This window comes from Hoplias malabaricus, chromosome 3, assembly GCF_029633855.1.
Source record: "Hoplias malabaricus isolate fHopMal1 chromosome 3, fHopMal1.hap1, whole genome shotgun sequence".
Taxonomy (NCBI): Eukaryota; Metazoa; Chordata; class Actinopteri; order Characiformes; family Erythrinidae; genus Hoplias; species Hoplias malabaricus.
This window is the reverse complement of record NC_089802.1, coordinates 75,270,914-75,288,126: the sequence shown is the minus strand read 5'-3', so window position 1 is coordinate 75,288,126 and position 17,213 is coordinate 75,270,914. Positions and strand designations below refer to the sequence as shown.

The window sequence follows — 17,213 nt, the reverse complement described above, 5'->3', positions numbered from 1 at the left end:
AGGGAGAACACATCACACTCCTCATAGACAGTCACCCGGAGGAAACCCACGCAGACACAGGGAGAACACACCACACTCCTCACAGACGGTCACCCGGAGGAAACCCACGCAGACACAGGGAGAACACACCACACTCCTCACAGACGGTCACCCGGAGGAAACCCACGCAGACACAGGGAGAACACACCACACTCCTCACAGACGGTCACCCGGAGGAAACCCACGCAGACACAGGGAGAACACACCACACTCCTCACAGACGGTCACCCGGAGGAAACCCACGCAGACACAGGGAGAACACACCACACTCCTCACAGACAGTCACCCGGAGGAAACCCATGCAGACACAGGGAGAACACACCACACTCCTCACAGACAGTCACCCGGAGGAAACCCATGCAGACACAGGGAGAACACACCACACTCCTCACAGACAGTCACCCAGTTGTGGAAATCGAACCCACAACCTACAGGCTGGAGCTGTGTGACTGCGACACTAACCTGCTGCACCACTGTGCCGCCCTGCTGTAAACTTACCAAACAAAAATCAGACCAGATGCACGGAAGTTAAAAGCGATCTCTAAAATATTTTTAATTGAAAGAACACCAAACAACACAACAACAGAAATACAAAATCAACAGTAGATAGGATAAAAATGGAACAACGGATTAAGAAGCATGTTAAAACTAGACTTGTTCCTGTGGTCTATCCAGTGCAAAAATGTGCAATTCAAGTCCTTTTCCTTGTCGAAAAAACAGGAGTATTGTTTGGGCCAGTAATGGCCCAAGATGAGGAGTAACCAGCTACAGGTCCTTTATCCAGAGAGAGAAGGGGAAATGGTGAGTGAGTGAGAGAGAGAGAGAGACAGACACAGACAGACAGACTGTTAGTGTGTAAGAGAGTCGGTCCAGGAGTTTTCAGAGTCCAGGCATGACGTAGGCTATATTGTCCAGAGTGTTTGACTGGAAAAGATCAGACAAGAAAAAACACATAAGTGACTGTGATAAATAACAGGTTACTGTTACAATGTAATGTAGTTACCATTGTCCTTACAGCTCATTGTAATCCCTGTGAGGGCGGGAGGGAGTGTGACTGTATATTTACCAGTATGTGAGGAGGGCAGCCGTTGAGCTCTGGCACCTGAGCAGTGAGACACGCCAGAGGACCGAGAGCACATAACACCGAGTCCAGAAGAACAGAGAGAGAACCGGACACTGTCACCATGCCCTACACACAGACACACACACACAAATTAATGCTGATCTCTACGGAATGGAGATCAAAGGTGCTTTGTGATTTTAATGAGTTGAGTTTGTGGGAGAGAATGGAATCTCTAAACGCAGTACAGCGCTCCTTCCCATAATTTTCATGAATGACATGTTCATCTTTCAAAATGATGGACTGATAAAAATGTGACAATCTAAAAGTCTGAATATTTGAGCCTCATGGAGTCCCCAAGGCCCAAGAGTAAAATGTCTATGCCTGGATAGTACATTCCTGCGGTAACAGCATGGAACCGTTTTATACCTCCGTCTCCTGCAACCTGCGGCCAATCAGAGAGAGAGACTCTCCCAGCAGCTGCAGGTGAGCTGCAGCATCAATCGGGTCCACGTCAGGATCTCTGAGCGGGGAGGGTGGGACCTCGGTTGTGGAAACAGAAACGGGAGCCATGCCATTCTGTGCTGGAGTCACTGCTGGCTCCACCCTCTTTGCAACACTTGATGGTGCTGGCTTAACTTCTGCTGGGGCAAGCACACCTGCAAACAGAGCACCAATGACAGATGAGTGACGGTTACGTTCTGATTTTTTAATACCCATACTGTAACACATTCTTCAGCAAATGTGCACATACACTTATTTTCCTCATATCCAGGAGTGTGGTGTGTTCTCCCTGTGTCTGCGTGGGTTTCCTCCGGGTGACTGTCTGTGAGGAGTGTGGTGTGTTCTCTCTGTGTCTGCGTGGGTTTCCTCCGGGTGACTGTCTGTGAGGAGTGTGGTGTGTTCTCTCTGTGTCTGTGTGGGTTTCCTCCGGGTGACTGTCTGTGAGGAGTGTGGTGTGTTCTCCCTGTGTCTGGGTGGGTTTCCTCCGGGTGACTGTCTGTGAGGAGTGTGGTGTGTTCTCCCTGTGTCTGGGTGGGTTTCCTCCGGGTGACTGTCTGTGAGGAGTGTGGTGTGTTCTCCCTGTGTTTGCGTGGGTTTCCTCTGGGTGACTATCTGTGAGGAGTGTGGTGTGTTCTCCCTGTGTCTGGGTGGGTTTCCTCCGGGTGACTGTCTGTGAGGAGTGTGGTGTGTTCTCCCTGTGTTTGTGTGGGTTTCCTCTGGGTGACTATCTGTGGGGAGTGTGGTGTGTTCTCCCTGTGTCTGCGTGGGTTTCCTCCGGGTGACTATCTGTGAGGAGTGTGGTGTGTTCTCTCTGTGTCTGTGTGGGTTTCCTCCGGGTGACTGTCTGTGAGGAGTGTGGTGTGTTCTCCCTGTGTTTGCGTGGGTTTCCTCTGGGTGACTGTCTGTGAGGAGTGTGGTGTGTTCTCCCTGTGTCCGCGTGGGTTTCCTCCGGGTGACTGTCTGTGAGAAGTGTGGTGTGTTCTCCCTGTGTCTGCGTGGGTTTCCTCCGGGTGACTGTCTGTGAGGAGTGTGGTGTGTTCTGCCTGTGTCTGCGTGGGTTTCCTCCGGGTGACTATCTGTGAGGAGTATGGTGTGTTTTCCCTGTGTCTGCGTGGGTTTCCTCTGGGTGCTCCGGTTTCCTCCCATAGTCCAAAAACACATGTTGGTAGGTGGAATGGTGACTCAAAAGTGTCTGTAGGTGTGAGTGTGTGTGTGTTGCCCTGTGAATTCCCGCCTTGCACCCAATGATTCCAGGTAGTCTCTGGACCCACGGCGACCCTGAACTGGATAAGCAGTTACAGATGATGAATGAATGTATTTACAAAACAATATATTTGTTTCTATACCACTATATTTTAAATATACTTTATTTGCCTCTTTCCTGTACCTTACATGCTCTAAAAGCATGTTAATCTGCTGAAGAATTGGATCATATGTGTTGGGATCAGGAACTCAGAACTAAACAGGGAGTACTTCAGGAACAGTGTTGGGAAACCGTGGCATAAAGTGTCATGTCCTACTAGCCTTTAGATTTGCTGGTGTCTTTGGCAGGCTTGGGCTGGCTGTGTTTGCTGTGTTTACTTATACTGGTCTCAGACTTCATCCTCTTGTGCTGAAGATATTCTGCTCTCTCCCTCCAAACCTGAGAATTACGAGGAGAACACACTCATGAAAAAACACATAAGGCACTTGACTGATTTCAGTGGATAAATCATCTTCAGTAGTTATAATAAAGAATCTATGGATTAAATGGATAAGTACAGTGGAACCTCTACTAACGAACGCCTATACTAATGAACTTTCCAAGATACGAACCGGCATTTGAATATTTTTTTGCCTCCACCAACGAACCATGACTCTAGAAACGAACCCGAGCCTCCACCGAGCCGGCGGCTGGAAATGGCCACTGACCCCAATAGGCGAGTCTCCCAGCGCCTAGACTTGAGTGAGCGTTTAAGATTAGCAATTTGTAGCTTTAGCAATTTAGCATTAGTGTAAATAGCACACATTGAAATTCGTGCTAAGTTAAGCCGTATCTACGCTTCGTCTCCCCACATTCACTGCCTACTCTCTGTTATTCCCCCCACCCCCCGTCATACAGCCAGTGCCTGTGTTACTCCTCCAGCCAGTCGTCACGTCTTCAAGGTAGCGATGTGTAACCACTTAAATTTTTTTTATTTCTTTTTTATTACTGTTTCCACTGTATTTCTCTTTATTTTTAGTAACGCTACATGTATTTTTTTTACTAATTTGAGAGTGTTGTAAACATATATCAGTGCAAAAAGGGTGACTTTCGAGGTGGGGGCTGGAACGCATTAATTGCTTTTCCATTATTTTAAATGGGGAAAATTGACTCGAGAAACGATCTTTTCCACTTACGAACCGGGTCACGGAACGGATCAAGTTCGTAGGTAGAGGTTCCACTGTATTCAGTGTAGACCACCGCATGGTAAAACTACCTGTTTATCTCCCTCGGGGAGCTGATTCCAAGCATCAGCCAACTTCTTACTTAAATCCCCAAAATCTGTAACACAAAATAAAAAACAGGTCAAAACCCTACACTCAGTAACTGGAATCGAAATTGTCATTATAGCATCATAGGTCTTCAGCATGTAATAACATGTTAACTAATATGCAGAAAGCCAAACTGCTTTACATAGACTAAATACAAACACTCAAGCAACATGGTTTGTCTTTTATGGTCATGAAATCTATTTCTACCATCTACTCACAGCACTCTGAACAAGAGCATCTGCCACATAAACAAGTGTAAATGTACTTACGTAGACCTGGCTGTTCCTCCAGGATGCTCAGCCTGTATTCCTTACAAAAGATTTGATACGCTGAGAGTGCTTTCTTCTTTGCCTGCGGGAGAGAGGTGTTTGTCGTGAAACAAGTATTTGAGATGGAAGAATTATCTGGGAAATTTCCCGATGCAAACATTGTCCAGGACTAGGCTTAATCCAAGTTTGGGAATAAGACCAATTTAGCTACAGAAGAAAAGTTGGTTTGGATCAATGCATCATGCTATCCACACCTAGCAGTGTGTTCTATATATCACACTCAGCCCTAGCCTTCTGAAATGGTCTGTGAATGTTAATTCAAACTAAAATCCAAGACAAAATATAGGAATTTCACCTTCTCTGCCTTTAATCTAGCCTTCTCTTCTTTCTTCCTCTTCTTTTCACTATGAGAGCTTAATCGTCCTCCAGGATATGACACGGCATCTGAGCTGCCATTGGCTGAGTTACAGGATCAGAGAGAGGTCAGTAACAGTAATATTAACAAATGGAGTCTGTATTTTTATTCCTGCAGAAACAGAAATATCGAACTCACCTGTGTTTTTCTTCATGCTTTTGCTGCCGTGTTTGCGGTCCCTGTCTTTATCTTTCTTTTTCTTACTTTTCTTGCTCTTTTTGCTCTTCTTGTTATACGCAGCATATGAATCGTCAATGATAAGTTGCCCGTTATCTGTGTCACTCGTCGAGGAAGAGCTGTCATCGTCTGGAAACTCGTATGACCCACCATAATGTCCTGTCACACAGTGGGACACAAAGACTTGACACGTGCAGCTTTCTAAACGACAGGTGTGATTATAGTTGTACTATGAGAATAAACGTTATCTCAGTAATGCGCAAATATGAGTGAATACATCGATTACTGGGTTTTACAGCGATTTCACTTCACTTGCTACTAGTATATAAGCATTTCAGCCATTTCCTCCTCACCTTCTAGCTCCACTTCCTCTCCAACCACTGGCAGTGCCTCTCTCACTATATGGTGATGATGGTGCTGCTGATGATGCTGTGGTTGCTGCTGCTTCTTGGCAAGCTTGGGTGTTCCCATACTCTCTTTCTTTGGCCCTTTGACATTGTGGGACGGGTACAGGGGTTTCTTGGGAAACGTGGAGCTGGGCTCTGAGACCACGGCTGTGGGAGAGGTGATGGCTTGGAGGAGGCCCATGGCAGTCACAGCAGTGTGTGGAGAGCTGGAGGAGGACATGGATGCACCATGGCTCTCCAGTAATCTTTTCTTCTTTTTGTGGTGCGACCCAGAGCCATGATCTGTGGAGGGGAGACAGAAAGTTAAGAGACATTCTTTGATAACACAAATTAAATCATTGATTACTGGTAAAATCGTTAATATTTTCTTGTAAGCAGCATTAGTCTTTCTCAGGTTTCTTGTCCACCTTTGCTGTGATAATCATCATCTTCATGTTTCTTCTTTTTCTTCTTGTGAAATTCACTGCTTGATAAGTGCCCTTCTGCATCCTTAGGGAATCAAAGTCAGAGTTTTAAACAAATATTACACACAGAGTCTCGGGAAAAATTATGTGATTAAATGTTTGTTTTCTAACTGCAAGTTTTATTTTAATGTAATTTAATTTAACATTAGCAAATAAACAATTAAAAATAAATAAATAATAGCAGAACCAATGCAAGGTTTTGTTCCATACAATGAATTGTAGAGATCTCTCCAGGAGAGATCTGGACCACCTCACCTTGAGACGTTTCTTAGAGGACTTCCGAACTTCTGCGTCGATAATTTCTTCTTCTCGCAGCAGGTCTTTGTAGGATCGCCTCTTCTCTCTCTGACTGCGACCTGCCACTAGGCTCACCTCACCCTCCATCTGCAACAAGATCTACAGTTCAAAAAAGTCTACAAATATATGTAATATTACTCCTGAATGAAACTTCTGGTAAATTTAGCCACTGTGTATAAATGGTATAAATGTTTATGTATCTGCATCAGCAATAACTAATGGGTACATCAGCAATGTCAATTTTGGTGCGTCCCTATTTTTCTTAGATGCAGTGACTCAACTGAAACGGTTTTATTGATGAGCAAATAAGCAATAACAATTTGGTCACACTAAATATGCAATCTTCTTTTATATGCAAGTTATTATTATAATGTTCTTTTTTGATGAGATTTGATAAACTGGAATATAAAATGATTCTACTGCCCACCTCTACTTTGTAACCTCCCAAAGCAGGGATTAAACTCACTGTGAATGTTTTTTTTTTTTTTTTAAACGGTCTCATTTAAATAAGAAGCAGACCACAGCTTTAAGAACACAACCCTGGCATCAAAAGTTGTGTTGTGACTAAAGTAACTGGACACAGCGAGGTATTTTCAAACTCCTGAAGCTGGAGTAAGCTCCTTTTTTCCAATTTTCGGCTCCACCTTAAACAGCCTGTAGCGGCAGCAGTATTTAAGGTGGAGCAGAAATACGACTAGGAGAGTAAGGAAATAGTTTCAATCCCCGTTTCAGAATGAGGCGGGAAAGCACTGTTTATAAACAGCTGGCCGGCTAGTTGTTGCTAAATTAGCCCAATACAGTCAAATGAATTGAAGTGAACAGGCGAGCTAACTAGCCCGATATCTGCCTACATTTTATAGACCTTAAATCAGCTTATAACCAGAGACCCGGCTATATAGACCCCGATACAGGTTTTTCGCAGCCGATTCAAGCGCATATCATCACTTTTCACTCATTAAAATGCAAAATTACCGTTAGATACCATTCGTAAACTTCAAGCTAGCCTCGCCGCCATCTTGAGAAACCAGTTTAAAGTAGTGATAGAAAGTCGACTCTAAAGAATCGATTCTTTAACTCTGATTCCAAGAATTGGAGTTGACTCTTAATCACAGACTCTAACGGTCGAATGCTATAAATTTAAGTACATCGTAATAGAACTTAGATTACGGCACTGGCTTTTATATTTCGCCCTAATGGTGTATAGGTTAAAATGAAGTGGAATATAAAAGTCGATGCCATAGATTCCAGCTGCATGATTCGAGAGTCAGAGTCGACTCCGGATTATCCAGAGTCGTACATCACTAGTTAAAACGGCTGACAGCGCCTCCAATGGTCACTGAGCGCAACATAAACATTATAATAATTTTAATTGACTAGTTTCTATTTATTATTTATAAGTATTTATATACTGTTTATATATTATCTTATTAAATATCAATATACAATTAGTGAACATCGTTTTGTGTAATTTATGCCCACATATTTTACACAGCGTACAAGTGGTTTTCTCAGATTAAATTATATTTCAATTATTTGAAATTATTTAACATATTTGTTTTTAAAATTGTGGCCACAACCTTAAATTTAATCTCATAATTTCCTAAATTGTGAGCACATCTTCATAATCTGTTCCCACATCTTGAGGCCAAAATGTCTTAATTTGTGACTTACATTTAATTATTTACTCACCCACATTTCTCAATTCTTAATTCTTTTTTTTAATTATGAGCACTTTTATTGTTGCCAAACTTTCTTAATTAGTTCCCACCATAAATAAATAATTATATTTTCTTTACAAGGAAACAATTCTAAATCTGTTCCTATACACATTCACATATTCATTTATTTTACAGCGAACAGGACAAAGAACCCCAATGTTAATTATTTTAATATTGTTGTAATAGTGTTTTATTTTTACATAGACAGAATTTAGTAATCTGCTTTATTTCTACCAAGACCAGGGTTCGGCTTTTCATGTTTAACTTTCAGAGTTGTGTACAAGTGGAATTCCGCTTATTTTTTTACATATTTTTGAAACATTCTGTTACTGAGTACAATACATTATAACACCACCATTATATCTTTATAACCTTTATAACTTATTCACAACTTTACGTGGAGGAGCTCATTTAGCAGCATTGAAATGGTAAGAGGTTTGGTTCCAATTGCCTCCGTTAGGAACAATCCAAATGGTAATTATGGATAAACTGAGGAAAAATCAGTGGAATTCCCTTTTAACAGTCCTTTTATGTCTATTCATTCTATCTCATTTGGTCTTAAACCCGTAAAACCTCACAGCGATTGAAAAGTCAAATGTTTTCACTGTGCACATGTTTTGTCTGTGTGTGTTTAATGGGTCAATCTTCAGGGCAAGTTGGTTGCTAATGCAACAGGTTCAAAATCCAGGCTTAGTGCAGCTCTGTTTATGTATTTTTGTCATTAACACAGTAAGAACTAGTCCACGGCGTCAAGGTATTATTAAAGGTTTTATAACAACAGGCTTTTCTATCATTAACTATTCTGCGCTGTATGTTTAACAGCCGGTGTGCTATTTGAAACCTCTTTGCTCATGTTTACAAAGAAGGTTCTGCTTACTCATGTTTAGCGATGGATTGCCCTCCCTCTCCGTACAATGCAGACTAATGTTTTCAACTGCCTCAGCTGTTGCTGCTGCTGTGGGTGTTTCGCTGAGTCATGGTTCAGATTTAAGGACACAGTCTTATCTCAAAGTGCTGGACCAAGCAAATCACGGCTCCAGGAGCAATCACGGACTCATTATAAGAGGTTATGCAAGGAGGGAGGACGTTTACTACAATTTACTCCAAGGCTCGATTTGATTTCTGCTGAGTGGATTTAGGCTACATCTGTAAAGTAAAAGATCGAGCCTAGGACACAGAGACCCTAGGACTTGCAGTTATGTTTTCTCAGAGTTTCATTATGAATGGACAGATAGAAATGGTGTTGTAAGGTTTTGTTATTCATTCATTCATTCATTCATTCATTATCTGTAACCCTTATCCAGTTCAGGGTCGCGGTTGGTCCAGAGCCTACCTGGAATCATTGGGCGCAAGGCGGGAATACACCCTGGAGGGGGCGCCAGTCCTTCACAGGGCAACACACACTTATTCACTCACACCTACGGACACTTTTGAGTCGCCAATCCACCCACCAACGTGTGTTTTTGGAGCGTGGGAGAAAACCGGAGCACCCGGAGGAAACCCACGCGGACACAGGGAGAACACACCACACTCCTCACAGACAGTCACCCGGAGGAAACCCACGCAGACACAGAGAGAACACACCACACTCCTCACAGACAGTCACCCGGAGGAAACCCACGCAGACACAGAGAGAACACACCACACTCCTCACAGACAGTCACCCAGAGGAAACCCACGCAGACACAGGGAGAACACACCACACTCCTCACAGACAGTCACCCGGAGGAAACCCTCGCAGACACAGAGAGAACACACCACACTCCTCACAGACAGTCACCCGGAGGAAACCCACGCAGACACAGGGAGAACACACCACACTCCTCACAGACAGTCACCCGGAGGAAACCCACGCAGACACAGGGAGAACACACCACACTCCTCACAGACAGTCACCCGGAGGAAACCCACGCAGACACAGAGAGAACACACCACACTCCTCACAGACAGTCACCCGGAGGAAACCCATTCAGACACAGGGAGAATACACCAACTGCGACACTACCTGCTGCGCCACCATGCCGGTTTTGTTATTATTGATTGTTAACTATCATCAATATTCAGGGGCCAGTGAGATGTGCACAAATGTAATGTCTGAATGAACTCACCTGTCCAGAACATGCTGTGACCAGGCCACTGGACCATTGAACTAACTCTTCCACGCGAACTTCAGTCGACCAAGTGTTTAAAGTTCACAAAACCCAGAGCAGTAACGGTGTTCACTCTCATTTCCCAAACTGGACCCAAGTCCTTCCAAATGGACTCTGGATGTTATTGTAAACATTATAACATCAGACACATCTGTGTTTTTTGTTGGTCACAGCATGTGTACTTTTCCAACCCGTGTGTCCACAATAGTGTGGTGTTGACAAACTCCCATAAAAATGCACTGAATACATACTGTGTTTTGCCATTTGGAATACAGTAACATCAGGATATTAGTCTCAAGATAAAGAAAACAACATTTATTTAATAAATCATAGAAATGTTTCAAACAATACACTGTAAAAACTTTCTTGTAAATTTTACAGTAAAAGACTGGCAGCAGAGTTCCCAGCCATTTACCGCATTTTTACAGGAACACTACTGTATTTCAAATTTACAGCATATTTCTGTAATTGAATAATACAATAATTTACTGTAAGTACTGCGATTTACAATAAAATACTGTAGGAGACTCGCTGTAAATTTACAGCAATTCTTTACAGTGTACATATAATATCACATATTTCTTTAGCATTTGGTGTTCCCCCTTTGCCCTTATTACAACCTTTGATCTCAGGAGACTTTCCTGGAGGTTTTCCAAAGCTACCTCTCCAAAGTTCAATCTTAGAAGCTGCATTTCTTCTGATGAGCATCCCAGAAATCCAGACTGTTGATGTATCTGGGCTCTGGGGTGGCCAGCCCTGTTTTGAGAACACAGGCACCTACTATTGCCATTTTGCTTTTCTCAAGCTGACAAAACAGCTCCATATTCTTACAAACTTTGAGTTGTGTTCTCATAGTAGAAGGGTGGTAAGGTTAGAAGTAATATTACCACATAATTACATGAGATAAGATTTTAAGCACTACATTTTTACTTCATATACGTGTCTCGAACTAATTGTTTGTACCGATTGTAATGTATTCATCTCTTAGTTGCCTTAGTTTATCTACTTTGTGTTGTTGTCCCTTTCACATAGAGGTGTTCAGTCCTGAAAGTAGTGAATGTTGTGTCATGGTTAGCTTTAAGCTCCGCCTTCATTTTGCCTCATTCTGTTCACAGGCTGGAGGCCGAGAATGTCCTGTGTAATGGTTAGCTCAGATGACTCCTCTGTTAGTCATTCCCTCTCTTCCCTGTACTTAGGCTCTGCAGAGTCATGGTTAGTGGAGGACCTCCCCGTTTTTTTTTTCCTCATTTCTTTGCCTTCCCTCTGTACTTAGGCTCTGCAGAGTCATGGTTAGTGAAGCCCCGCCTCCTGGTTTTGTTCTCATTTCTTCACCCTCTCTGTGTACTCAGGCCCTGCAGAGTCACGGTTAGTGGAGGACCTCCCTCTGGTTTTGTTCTGGCCTCAATCTCACATCCTGTTTCTCTCAGCTGAGCGAAGGGGGGAGGGATGAAATGAGTATAAAAGAAAAGGAACTGCTCCCCATGCTTCAAACTCAAAGGATCTGATCTCAGAGCGGACACTGAACCTTAAAGACATTCATCTAAAACACAGCTCAGGCACAAGACGACGTAAGTGAAACTTTTGCTGCTTGTTCTATGCGCTTATTCAATGTTTATTGGCTTGAACATCAGAAAATGTTAGCGGTACATAGTTTGTATAGAGTTCTGACACAAAAAAGGAAAGATAAAAAAGAAAAGATGCAACACATTACAAAATCAGATCCTCCAACTCTCCTAATAGTACTTTTTACTTTATGAATTCCCTGCCAGTGGTGGATATTGTGTATTAAATTCATACTCAAGCTAAATTGCTGGTATGTGTGTAAGATAACGACTGCAGTGAAGGTAAACGTAGCTTCTCAAAGCAGTACAACATTAGCAGCTACTGAAATACCGAGTAACGTATAGAAGAACAGACTGTGGACTGGGATTCTGGGATGATTATAAATATATAGGGCCTCTCTCTCTTGCAATCACTGCAGGAGGCTGTAACCCACAGTTTGGGCAGAGATTACACAGTGAAGCTGAGGGGCTAATCTTGTGTTTCTTTACAGAAAATGGAAGCAGATAAGCAGAGTCTCCAGGCTGAGAAGACCCACATTACTGACTGGTAAACACTTAAAGATAAATCATTATGCATTTATACCCTTTAAATATATATTGTGCTATTATTTTTAGAACCCTTAGAGCTAAGAGGGTCTAGCGAGTGGTTATGCTCATATAATAAAACATACAATTTAAGGTATATATTAGCTTTAATAGCTTTAGTAACTCACTAGTCACTCTCCCCAAAAAAGGTCTGTATTTTACAAAACAGCAACTGGGTTTCGTACGTAATGTGGAAAATAGAAGTGCTCTGAAACTGGAATAAAATGTTTTTTGTGTTCACTTACATTACTGACGTTTGTTAACACTTTTATTTTGCTCTCTGTCTCCCCACAGTGATCTCTCCGAGCAGATTAAAGCAGCGACCAGAGAGAGCCATGTCCTGGCGGAGAACACACAGCTGATGCTGGCGTACCAGAGGGGACAGGTCACTCTGCCACAGTATAAGGTGAGACATCTGCCTGGACTTCAAGAATACGGTCACACTTTTTAACTAAGTCATTTTTCAGAGTTGGAGAATATAAAGTAACGTATTTCTCTCTCTTTGTCTCGTACCTCAGCTCCTGCTGTGCTCTCTGTATAAAATCTACGAGGCTCTGGAAGAGGAACTGGACAGAAACTGCTCCCATGATGCCGTGGCTCCGATTTACTTCCCCCAGGAGCTTTCCCGGCTGGACTCCATCAGGAAGGATCTGGAACATTTCTACGGTCAGAACTGGAGAGAGCAGCTGGTCGTACCTGCCGCCACACTGAGATATGCCCAGAGGCTCAGAGAGGTACCGGATTAATCACATTCACAGCTTCATAGTTTAAACTACCGGCTCTCTACCAAAGATTTCTGAGATCATAGCACTACACCTCTATTCTCATGACAGTGAGAAGTCATATTACTGTACGTATCATATCATTACAATCTCATAATCATCTCCTCGTTTTGTCTCGTCTCAGATTGGTCAGAAGAACCCAGAATACCTGGTGTCTCATGCTTACACCCGTTACCTTGGCGACCTGTCAGGTGGACAAGTGTTGGGCCGAATTACCCAGAAGTCTTTGGGGCTGAAGGATGGCGTGGGCCTGGCGTTCTTCTCGTTTCCAGCGGTCAGCAGTCCGAACCTGTTCAAGCAGCTTTACAGGAGCAGGATGAACAGCATCGAGCTGACGCCGGAACAGAGGGAAGCCGTTCTGCAGGAGGCCATCAGAGCGTTCAACTTCAACATCCAGGTCATTAGACCCCGCAGCTAATTACTCAGTTATTTGACCTACTGTTAATCAAATAATTATTATTTATTAAGTGAAAACACCTTAAATATAGTCAAAATAGTTCTCATAATGAGATTATGAGCAATAATATTACACTGGTTAGAAACAGCGCCCCTTGTGGTGGAACATATTAGAAGTTCCATGAGGTGCTTCACATCCAATAAGATACTGTGGTAATTATTGTGGGAATCTCACCTATGTGTCATGTTTTTATATAACAACGTTTATAAAATATGGTTTTTGACGCAGTGTTCTCTTTGGCTCTGTGTTTTCCAGGTGTTTGATGGATTACAGGCGATGCTGAGTATCCCGGAGACGAATGAGCTCAGGCAGAGACACAAATTCACTTGCCCCATAACTTCAGGTAAAAAACCACACAGCAATAGTTCATTTATGAATTAATTATTCCAATGTTCTTCTGAACTCTGACCTTTATTTATGACTTTAACATTAAATCTAATTATAACGTGTAGCTGAATTTGAACAGATTCTTACACTTTTCTCTCTCGTTCTCGTACAGAAGCCAAATTAACCCAGAGCCGAGGCCTGCCCCCCTTCCTTTCGTCCAGCCCTCAGCTGATCAGGATGCTGCTCGGAGTGTGTGTAGCTCTGACTGTTGGAATGGGAATCTATGCGTTTTAAAAAGACTAATTATGGCTGTGCCACATGTAAAATACTGTATATAATGTTAATGGTTATTGTAGATAAAACTGTACAGATCTGAAGGCGGGAGACACTGCTGATCTCCAGTAGCAGGAAGAAACTTCACTCTTCCGACCTCATGCAATTTTCTTTAACATGTTTTCTCAAACATATGGTAACCCTTACGTTCAGAAAATACCCTGGTGATGTTGTCTGTGGTGGGGTTTCGCAACCACAGGAACATACAGCGCCCTCTGCTGGACCATAGATAAACATTAGTGGATGCCAGTAGAAGAAAACATAGAAGAATACTGTTTTTCATCTCAGTGTCTTTTGCCCCTAGCCTCTAGACACAAGACGCACAAAATACACTCCCTTGAAGTTTTAATTGTCAAATGCGAGTGGGAAAAAATGCTGCTAATGTTTCCCAAGTTTTCTGTTTGTTCTGATACCAGTTCTGCACTTTCTTAATGAAGCGCACAGTAAATACACAGAGCAGAGAGGAAACACTTCACCAGTGTTCTTTACTGCATACTGCAACATGTCTGTTCATGAATGGGTGCATGGTTTTTGTTGTTGTGTGTATGTTTGTGTATGTCATGAATATGTATTTTTAAATAATGCAAATATTGAATTTCTGTGCATTTCTGACTGCCTTAAAGCAAACACTTTTTCTCCTTTTTTTTAATTAAATAAATCACTGAAGAAAGTGAAAACAGACTGCATTTATGTGCCTTCCTCTCAGAATCCGAACACTACTCATATTATTCCAGGTAGTTTACTACTGGAGGCAGTTGGTCATTCCACACGGGTTTCGGTTCCCAGCTTGGGCAGGAACACCATGTTATTCCGGATTAAATTGAAATATTTTAAGTCTCTGAGAGAGCTGAGCAGAAAAAACAAAGCTCTCGATTTAGTGTTCGATCTACATCCCAACCCTCACCTATGGTCACGAGCTTTGGGTAGTCTATCTATCTATCGTTCCACTTATATAGCGCCTTTCTAGACACCTAAGGACGCTTTCAGAACACTCAATTCACACACACACTGGTGAGAAGCGGCAGCCAAACGCGCACAGCGTACTCTCAACCAGAAATGACGGTCCACCTGGAGGACTGCATCGGGCACTAGGGTTTAACCCAGGACAGAGCGCCAATCCATATCTGGGCACACACACATTCACTCACACATACACACTCATTAACTCACAAACCAGGACAGTTATTACAGAAGCCAATTCACCTACCCTCCATGTTTTTGGACTGTGGGAGGAAACCCACGCAGACACAGGGAGAACATGTTAACTCCACCCCCAGATGGGACTTGAACCCAAGATCCCAGCGCTGAGAGGGGAACGTGCTCACCACTAAACCACCGTGCCCGTAGTGACTGAAATAATGAGATCGCGGGTACGAGTGGCTGAAATGAATTTTCTCCGCAGGGCGTCTGGACTCTCCCTTAGAGTGGGGGTTAGGAGCTCGGACGTCCGAGAGAGACTCGGAGTGGAGCCGCTGCTCCTCCACGTCGAGAGGAGCCAATTGAGGTGGTTCGGGCGTCTGGTACGGATGCCTCCTGGACGCCTTCCTGGTGAGGTGTTCCGGGCATGTCCAACGGGGAGGAGGCCCCGGGGCCGACCAAGAACACGCTGGAGAGACCACATGTCTCGACTGGCCTGGGAATGCCTCGGTATACCCCCGGAGGAGCTGGAGTCGGTGGCTGGGGAGAGGGAGGTCTGGGTTTCTTTGCTCCGACTGCTTCCCCCATGACCTGGACCTGGATAAGCGGTGGATAATGGATGGATGGATGGATGGATGGATTTTAAGGTTCTCTGGATAATAGCATCTGCCAAATTTCATGAACTGCAACTTTGTTGGTAAAGGAATATATTTTTCCCCTTCTCTATTGGACCCCTCATCATGAAATATTCACTCAAAATAAAAGGGAGCTGGTGTTTTGAAAAGGTGTTTGAATAATTAAATAAACACTGTTTTGACAGCAACGACATGATGCAAAAATAGAAACACGTTTACTTGTTCGTGAAAGCTGACAGGCCGCCTGAATCTAGAAGATGCTCAGAAAGCCCTCACGCTCAAATTTAGATGCTCGCAAACATCCAAGATAAAAGCACGCAGCCATTTGCCGTCCAGTTCAAACATCTTATCTCCACAGAGACTGGAAAATGATAAAAATACTTTGCTGCAGAAATGCAGTCGGTCTTGAAGATCAACAAAGGGCCCAGGCTTGTCATTGGATGTTTTATCTACGGCTCTTCTGATTATCTTTCTCAGCAGTGGTTTCAAAGTCACGCTGTTCGATTTGAAGGCAGTCGTCCTTAAATGAACATCCGGTGTGTAGACAGGTCAGTGTCGTCAGAGACAAAAAAGTACTGAACATGATAAAGTAGCATTTCCACAATGCTCTGGTGTTTAAAGCTGAATGTTTAAAACAGTTACAATAATTATATAGAATCTGTACAGCTCTCGGGCGGCACGGTGGTGCAGCAGGTAGGTGTCGCAGTCACACAGCTCAAGGGACCTGGAGGTTGTGGGTTCGATTCCCGCTCTGGGTGATTGTCTGTGAGGAGTGTGGTGTGTTCTCCCTGTGTCTGCGTGGGTTTCCTCCGGGTGACTGTCTGTGAGGAGTGTGGTGTGTTCTCTCTGTGTCTGTGTGGGTTTCCTCCGGGTGACTGTCTGTGAGGAGTGTGGTGTGTTCTCTCTGTGTCTGCGTGGGTTTCCTCCGGGTGACTGTCTGTGAGGAGTGTGGTGTGTTCTCTCTGTGTCTGCGTGGGTTTCCTCCGGGTGACTGTCTGTCAGGAGTGTGGTGTGTTCTCTCTGTGTCTGCGTGGGTTTCCTCCGGGTGACTGTCTGTGAGGAGTGTGGTGTGTTCTCCCTGTGTCTGCGTGGGTTTCCTCTGGGTGACGGTCTGTGAGGAGTGTGGTGTGTTCTCCCTGTGTCTGCGTGGGTTTCCTCCAGGTGACTGTCTGTGAGGAGTGTGGTGTGTTCTCTCTGTGTCTGCGTGGGTTTCCTCCGGGTGACTGTCTGTGAGGAGTGTGGTGTGTTCTCTCTGTGTCTGCGTGGGTTTCCTCCGGGTGACTCTCTGTGAGGAGTGTGGTGTGTTCTCCCTGTGTCTGCGTGGGTTTCCTCCGGGTGACTGTCTGTGAGGAGTGTGGTGTGTTCTCCCTGTGTCTGCGTG

The 17,213-nt window shown here is 43.8% G+C and overlaps 2 protein-coding genes across 4 annotated transcripts; one reads left to right on the top strand and one right to left on the bottom strand.

Annotated features, from left to right (window-relative positions):
- Nucleotides 1-579: 579 nt before the first annotated feature.
- LOC136691198 (HMG box-containing protein 4-like) lies at nucleotides 580-7,211 on the bottom strand. Of its 3 annotated transcripts, none has more exons than XM_066663595.1 (12): nucleotides 7,129-7,211; nucleotides 6,105-6,233; nucleotides 5,793-5,874; nucleotides 5,332-5,667; nucleotides 4,940-5,137; nucleotides 4,742-4,845; nucleotides 4,387-4,468; nucleotides 4,063-4,127; nucleotides 3,128-3,245; nucleotides 1,529-1,758; nucleotides 1,106-1,228; nucleotides 580-963 (listed from the first exon to the last, which is right to left on the bottom strand). In XM_066663595.1, exons 1-12 carry the CDS (start codon nucleotides 7,129-7,131, stop codon nucleotides 919-921), a joined length of 1,515 nt encoding a protein of 504 aa, XP_066519692.1. In that variant the 5' UTR covers nucleotides 7,132-7,211; the 3' UTR covers nucleotides 580-918. The 3 variants fall into 3 exon arrangements, with proteins under 3 accessions (XP_066519692.1, XP_066519693.1, XP_066519694.1); XM_066663596.1 differs by having other exon boundaries at nucleotides 7,119-7,175; XM_066663597.1 differs by lacking the exon at nucleotides 7,129-7,211 and adding an exon at nucleotides 6,998-7,016.
- Nucleotides 7,212-11,400: 4,189 nt separating this feature from the next.
- LOC136691208 (heme oxygenase-like) lies at nucleotides 11,401-14,721 on the top strand. Its single transcript, XM_066663631.1, has 7 exons — nucleotides 11,401-11,582; nucleotides 12,068-12,123; nucleotides 12,456-12,567; nucleotides 12,680-12,895; nucleotides 13,068-13,340; nucleotides 13,656-13,743; nucleotides 13,900-14,721. The coding sequence occupies exons 2-7, from the start codon at nucleotides 12,071-12,073 to the stop codon at nucleotides 14,019-14,021; spliced, it is 864 nt and encodes a 287-aa protein (XP_066519728.1). The 5' UTR covers nucleotides 11,401-11,582; nucleotides 12,068-12,070; the 3' UTR covers nucleotides 14,022-14,721.
- Nucleotides 14,722-17,213: the final 2,492 nt, after the last annotated feature.